At 31.3% G+C, this 7,537-nt stretch overlaps 2 protein-coding genes across 2 annotated transcripts in view; both read right to left on the bottom strand.

The window, feature by feature from the left end:
* Position 1: 1 nt before the first annotated feature.
* Positions 2–472, bottom strand: LOC111641836 (DNA-directed RNA polymerase II subunit RPB4-like). Its single transcript, XM_023388075.1, has 3 exons — positions 294–472; positions 120–215; positions 2–50 (listed from the first exon to the last, which is right to left on the bottom strand). The coding sequence occupies exons 1-3, from the start codon at positions 431–433 to the stop codon at positions 2–4; spliced, it is 285 nt and encodes a 94-aa protein (XP_023243843.1). The 5' UTR covers positions 434–472.
* A 942-nt stretch (positions 473–1,414) lies between these two features.
* LOC111641835 (DNA-directed RNA polymerase II subunit RPB4-like) overlaps positions 1,415–7,537 on the bottom strand; it is a 9,052-nt gene continuing 2,929 nt past the window's right edge. The window contains exons 2-4 of the mRNA XM_023388074.1: positions 2,022–2,202; positions 1,848–1,943; positions 1,415–1,448 (exon numbers count right to left, since the gene is read on the bottom strand). Coding sequence (XP_023243842.1) covers positions 1,415–1,448; positions 1,848–1,943; positions 2,022–2,202 — 311 coding nt within the window. The remainder of the gene's footprint in view (positions 1,449–1,847; positions 1,944–2,021; positions 2,203–7,537) is intronic.

Here is a 7,537-nt window from a genome sequence, read left to right as displayed (position 1 = left end):
GCTAAAAAAATTCATATTGATTAGTTTGATCAAAATGTAATAAAAATTTTCTATTTTATTTTAATGTTTAAAAAATATTTAATAAAAACTTCATTTAATTTAAATTAATAGCTATTTACCTTGGTATCAATGCCTTTGCTTCTTCAGGTGTTTCAGGACATAAATTTGCTAATTGTGCAAGCTCAAATTTATGAAGTTTTTTTTGCATTAGAAGACTAAAAGAATAAGTTACATAATATATTGATTTAATTTAACAAATAATGATAATAGTAATAAATAATAGCGAAATTTACCTTCTTACAGCGGATATGGTTTCACGATTTTTAAAACGACTGAATCGTTGACAGTAACTTAAAGTTTTCATAAAAACTTCCGACAGTTCTTGTTCCTCTTCTGCACTCTCATTCTGCTGTTTTCTATGCTCCAAAAGCATATTTACTTCAGATATGAGCAGAGTCTCAGCATTTTCAAATTCTAAACAATCAAATTTACAATTACCAAAATTTTATAAATAAATTTTTATACAATATTTACTGATTTTATTATTAATTAATTATATTTAGTATTAAATATTCTTAATCTAATTATACACTAGATATCAAATTCAGTTTTATATTTTCAACATGTTCAAGAGATTTGACTTTATCAGAAGATGAATATTCATCTTAATGCTAAAATTAAACTATCTTCTTATCAAATTACTGGAACCAATTCACACACAATCAAGAACCTTTGAACTCCAGTAACACAAATTTTAATCAAAATAAATATTTTCAACCATACCCACAGTCTGCATCAAGTTTTTAACCAGCAAAATTCCAAAATAGAATGCATAAAATGAACATATTTAAAAATAATTTTTAAAAATTTGGAACACTACCAAACATATTCATTCATTCATTCATTAGTTTAATTGTACATTTAAAACAAGGTACAAAGTCCTGCCCCGCAGTGAGCATTACAGGAACATATCCGTTACATAGTTTCACCGAGTTACAGTATGCACTAATGAACAAAGCAGAGTATAAAACCATTTGAATGGTATATATATATATATATATATACGTGTGTGTGTGTGTGTGTGTTAATATGCCACAAGGTAAACACTTTTCTTACTGTTATATTGTAATTTATTGTACTTATTATAATAAAGTATACAATGTGCAGTAGACTTCAATTGTTTACTTTATTAACATATATCTCATCTTCCTTTTGACATCAGCCTTCTACTTTCAGCTGACCATGGCTGAAGATAACCCATTAACTGGGTCAAAAATATTAAAATTACTGTATTTAAACTTCACCCACTGTTAAAGATGCATTGATTAATTTGCCTGAATAACCACAGCAGCTACTTCATCCTTACGACTTCTCCTAAACTTTTCTCCTTTACTTTTTATCTATCATTCTAAATTTATGTCAAGATCATTAGAGTATTCACAGCTGATCTATAATCATATAATAATTTTTTAAGAAACATATAACATCATTTTAATCCTTTAAAATGATATTAAAGTGTATGATGGTAGATTCTGATTCATCCATTTTACAGCATACAAGAGAAATTTGATATCTTTCATTTAATAGTTGAATCAAACAATACATTTAGAAATAAAACAAATAAATAATTTTTTTTCTTTAAATTTTTGAATTACTGATGTAATTCTGTACATATGTTTTCAGATGTAAATACATACATAATATAAAGTTATAGTTTGAAATTAGAATGCTAAAAAAATTCATATTGATTAGTTTGATCAAAATGTAATAAAAATTTTCTATTTTATTTTAATGTTTAAAAAATATTTAATAAAAACTTCATTTAATTTAAATTAATAGCTATTTACCTTGGTATCAATGCCTTTGCTTCTTCAGGTGTTTCAGGACATAAATTTGCTAATTGTGCAAGCTCAAATTTATGAAGTTTTTTTTGCATTAGAAGACTAAAAGAATAAGTTACATAATATATTGATTTAATTTAACAAATAATGATAATAGTAATAAATAATAGCGAAATTTACCTTCTTACAGCGGATATGGTTTCACGATTTTTAAAACGACTGAATCGTTGACAGTAACTTAAAGTTTTCATAAAAACTTCCGACAGTTCTTGTTCCTCTTCTGCACTCTCATTCTGCTGTTTTCTATGCTCCAAAAGCATATTTACTTCAGATATGAGCAGAGTCTCAGCATTTTCAAATTCTAAACAATCAAATTTACAATTACCAAAATTTTATAAATAAATTTTTATACAATATTTACTGATTTTATTATTAATTAATTATATTTAGTATTAAATATTCTTAATCTAATTATACACTAGATATCAAATTCAGTTTTATATTTTCAACATGTTCAAGAGATTTGACTTTATCAGAAGATGAATATTCATCTTAATGCTAAAATTAAACTATCTTCTTATCAAATTACTGGAACCAATTCACACACAATCAAGAACCTTTGAACTCCAGTAACACAAATTTTAATCAAAATAAATATTTTCAACCATACCCACAGTCTGCATCAAGTTTTTAACCAGCAAAATTCCAAAATAGAATGCATAAAATGAACATATTTAAAAATAATTTTTAAAAATTTGGAACACTACCAAACATATTCATTCATTCATTCATTAGTTTAGTTGTACATTTAAAACAAGGTACAAAGTCCTGCCCCGCAGTGAGCATTACAGGAACATATCCGTTACATAGTTTCACCGAGTTACAGTATGCACTAATGAACAAAGCAGAGTATAAAACCATTTGAATGGTTGACATTACAAAAACTATAAAAATATAACTACCTCTACACAATAATTTTTAAGGTGTAAACAATGGCTCCAATAAATTAATATATGTTAGTGTTGCCCAGTTTTTCATAAATGTATCTCCATGCATATGATACAGTGTTGCTGTCTTTAAAGTTAATACATTTGCCGGTCAGACTGTCCTTGTAAATTTCCAAGTCTTCCAGTTTCTGAATATGATCAATATGAAAGGACTACCTAATTAAATTAATTAATTAACTTGGCATTATGGAGGTCCACATGCATGTCAGGGTCAGTGGCGTATATGGACAGGGTGATGGTATGCCTTTTATTTGCAATATCATACCGATGCTCTTGAAACCTTTTTCGTAATGAGTGTTTAGTGGAACCAATGTAGATTAAATCCCTTTGGAACCTATTGTCCCTGATTGGAACACTATACTCCTGGAGCTTGACTTTCATTGGTCCTGTCCTTCCTGTTACCTAATAACTTATTTACTGTGCTGGACTCATGTATGTGAGTTAGGTATCTATATGGCCAGCAATTTCTTTATAAATGGTGTTTAAATGTTGATTGTACTCTATTATAGTGCATGCGAGGTTAGGGTTGCAATCCTGGCATCTGTTGGAAATGTTGCATGTGGCTAGTTGGTTGGAGTAGGTGCAGGATAAATTACGTATAAGGTCTCTTCTATACCCATTTTTTTAATACTAAAAAATATTTATATTAGATAATGGAAGAATCTGAAGTATTTTTCCATAAATACTTCAGATTCTTCAGAAAATGAGTTGTATGAAAATATTTTTATTTATATTATTNCCCCCCCGCGTTGGAATTTCGAAAAATCCTTTCTTAGTGTGCGTTTCCATGACGTACCCTAACTGTGTACCAAATTTCACCTCTTTAGGTTAAGCGGTTTGCTCTGGGCGATGATGAATCAGTGAATGAATGAATGAGTCAGTCAGGACAAGCAATTTTATATATTTAGATATAAAATTTTATGCAAACCAATATAGCACCACTGAAGTGTATATAAAGTAATTGTAAAAGCTGTCTATGTTTTAATGTTAAATGATCTGGATAACTTTGAGTAATCAGCACTCTTAGAACTATTCTAAGTTACCAGTATCAATGATTTTTCTTCTGCTAAGTTCTTTTTTCACTCACTCTAATAAATTAAGAATAACTATATGTTTTTTAAATAGATTTTTTTAAATATTTTAATCATAATTACTGTAATTAATAACTACAGAAAATTCAATACTAGTAATTATCTAATTTTAATACTTTTAATTTCTGGATTAATCAATTCATCAGAAAAGCTATTCAAAAACAAGACACAGATACTCACTTTTGAATACCCTTATTTGAAAACAAGTTACATAATAAGGACCTAGATTTGCTTTGTAAAATCAATGCAGAAGTGGATATGCTTAATTGCACAAAAACAAAGAAAAAATCTTGAATTCCATTTTATTAATTTGATAGAATCAGTCCTGTTTTCTGAGAACTATAGTTTTGTGCAAAATGCAAAATTATAAATCTAAATTGCAATTTACAATGCAATAAGTTTTACAATAATTTTGTTTAATAAATTTCGATCACTCGTAATTAAGTTCATCTGAAAAATATGCTTGGTTTGACCATGGAAAACCTAAATCAGTATAACTATTAAATTTGATATTTTTCATTATTAAAGTTTAAAATAAAATCTTTTAGAGAGATTTATGCATTTTTTTAAACTACTAAATCAATATCACAAATAATGTATTAGCAAATTGTTAACAATGCTCATCCATACTGTTTTTTAGGAATTCTAACAATGTGGGTATATATTCATCAGCTGTGGTTCCTCCATCCTGTTATGGCACAAAGAAATTAGTCAGCCTATCCTTACACAAAGGAAAAAGTTAAAAAGAACCTTAAAGAGTAACTTTTTACAAAATATATGGTTCTACTGAAACTTTGCTCTGCAGAATTGAATGGGCTGCAAAACTTGATAAAAAATTAAAGGTTTAAAATCTAAGGTTTAATTAAGAAACAACTAAAAATGCTTGTACAAAGCAATACAAGGGTTTTTCAAAAAGTTCCCGAACTTTATTTATTACAAAAAAAATACTTCACTTACAATTTATTTGTCAGGGTCCTCTTCAAAGTAGTCTCCTCCCCTAATGTATACACTTATCCCAATGGTGTTTCCACTTTTTGAAACAGTCCTGGAACACCTTTTATGGAATGCTCATAAGCTTCTCCGTCATTTTTTTTTTCTATCACTGGAATGGTGGCAAATTTTTTCCTTTGAGCATGTTTTTTAGTTTGGGGAACAGGAAAAAGTTGCATGGGGCCAGGTCAAGTAAGTAGGGTGGTGGGGAAGCACAGCAGTCTTGTTTTTGACCAAAAACTCAGGAGTTCTGAGGGACAAATGAGCCGGTGCGTTGTCGTGGTGAAAAAAAAAACCACTCACCTACCTCCAAAGTTCAGGCCGTTTTTGCCTGATTCTGTCTCTTAAGCATTTCATAACCCCCAGGTAGTATTCCGTGTTGACTGTCTGGCCTGTAGGTATTCATGATGCACAACCCCTTTTGCATTGAAAAAACAGTCAACATCACCTTAACATTCGAGCTAACTTGTCAAGCTTTTTTGGGGTGGGGGTGTTCCACCCACCCATGGGAAGTTTCCGTGAAGGATTTCCCGAGTTTCACACAACAATGCTGCTGCTTCAAAGAGCTCATTTCCATGGATCCGATTTTTCACCAAACCCCACAAACACCCCTTCACATAAATGGCCATAACTAATCACCAAAACAAGATATCAACAAACAGATTAAAGGAGTTACTCGGGAAGTTTCCGCAGACACAACACATCCAAGTAGATTAAAAAATAATCAACTGAAGGCATGCTATTCAAAAAGTTTGGGAACTTTTTGAACAACCCACATATATATACAGTGGTACCTCAGGATACGAAATTAATCCGTTCCAAAACTGAGATCGTATCATGAAAATGTCGTAAGGTGGATCATCTTTTCCCATACGATTAAATTCGTTCCAACGCGAAAAACATACTCAAATTAAAGCCAAGTAATACATTTAAAAAATAACTGTAGTAAGAAAAACAAATGAAAAATGCGAACTAATGTAACATCGTATGGTGAGTTTTTGTTCGTATCGTGGAGCAAAAATATGTTCGAATTTCATGTCGTATCCTGAAAATTTCGTATGCTGGGGCATTCGTAACCTGAGGTACCACTGTACCATCAACACATTTATCAACATCTGTGAACTAACATTTACCTCTCAAGTAGTGTGACCATCTCTTTGGATTTGGAGGCTCTGGGTCTGTAAGGAGTTGAAGTCCAATCATTTTATGTTTTGGGCACTACTTTTAGTTATTATTTTGTTTTTAAGGACTTTTGGGAGTCCTTAAACCCAACAATAAACTAAACTTGTATACTTGACCAATCCCATAACATTCAAATATTTAAATAGGTTAGTGTGGCATTACACTTGTAAGCCAGATAAATGATGAGACACCCATTCAATGGAGGTGTAGCTCCAAGAACAATTCAAAATAAACAAAAAGACACAGGCCTGAGTGTCCATGTAGCCAGAAGAAAACCTTACATTAGTAAAGTCAATAAGGAAAAGGAGCTACATTTTGTCAGAGTTCAAAAGCAAATCCATAGAGTAAGGATGGCAAACTGTGACATGTCAGAAAAAAATATCTTTTTTCAGTTTTATTGTGACTTTATATTCATCATCAATCAGTTTTATTTAATTTTTATGCTAATTAAAATATACTTTCATTTCATTTCTTTAAAAATAGTTGTCCTTAGTGTAAAACTTAAGCAAGAATAAATTATTTGAAAGATAATTATGCATATCATAAGGCATATGTTCTCAAAAGTGCTCAACATCCCTAGGGTAATAGGTATGTACGCATGTACAGTGGTGCCTCGTATAACGTACTTAATCCGTTCCAGGTGCACGTCCGTTATACAAAATGCATTTTCCCATAGAAATACGTGTTAAAACATATAATTCGTTCCACAGCATAAAATAACTGCACTGTACCATAAAAAAATGGAGCAGTCACCAATTATGCCGGGTAGTCAGATGTTGTGAGGAGGAGGTGGAGGAACAGTTTCTTCATACATTCATACAGATACAGACTTTTTACACATTGCAGCAGATCTCTTTTTATTGTTTTTTAATCGGAGTCAGATTCAGGAGAGGTTATCGGAGCTTGCAGTGTCAACTCCTCTTGTTCCATCCTTTGTTTTTCGGCAGCTGGCTTCTTGAAAAACATGTCCAAGGTGGTCTGTTTCTCTCTCTCTTCTTCAACACCTGTTGGAAATGATGGGCAAGGATGTCATTGTAGAGATCATTGATCCGATCCTGTTGGCCTCAGCTTTGTCTGGATAATGGGCACTTGTACAGATTAACGGGTACGGCTATTTGAGAGGTTTACTTCCATAAAATTAACTAAATCTAGACTAATTTCACTCAAATATTTCCAAAACACGTATAATTTGTTGAAATGATCGATATAAAATATGCTACGAACAAAAAATTGTCGGAATACTTATCGAGTGTACCCGTTCGAAGACGCCATTGCTTAAGCTTGTTTTCGTCGCGGAACGGCACATTCTTCGTACGCGTCCGCTTCCAATGTGTCGGTGCTATTCGGTCACGTGACTACTCATCTCTGACGTGTTCCTGATAACTTATTCTTTTTGCGAAGAATTCACTGAACTTTAGAGACATCA

This window comes from Centruroides sculpturatus, unplaced genomic scaffold (assembly GCF_000671375.1).
Source record: "Centruroides sculpturatus isolate CEXI.00-Female unplaced genomic scaffold, Cexi_2.0 scaffold1318, whole genome shotgun sequence".
NCBI classification, from domain to species: domain Eukaryota; kingdom Metazoa; phylum Arthropoda; class Arachnida; order Scorpiones; family Buthidae; genus Centruroides; species Centruroides sculpturatus.
This window is presented reverse-complemented; position numbering and strand designations above follow the sequence as displayed.

Coding starts and splice junctions, on each gene's coding strand:
- LOC111641836 (XM_023388075.1), bottom strand. CDS start 433: ATGCTTTTGGAGCATAGAAAACAGCAGAATGAGAGTGCAGAAGAGGAA. Junction 216..293: donor ACCATATCCGCTGTAAGAAG/GTAAATTTCGCT, acceptor TTATTCTTTTAG/TCTTCTAATGCAAAAAAAAC. Junction 51..119: donor GCAAAGGCATTGATACCAAG/GTAAATAGCTAT, acceptor AAAATAAAATAG/AAAATTTTTATTACATTTTG.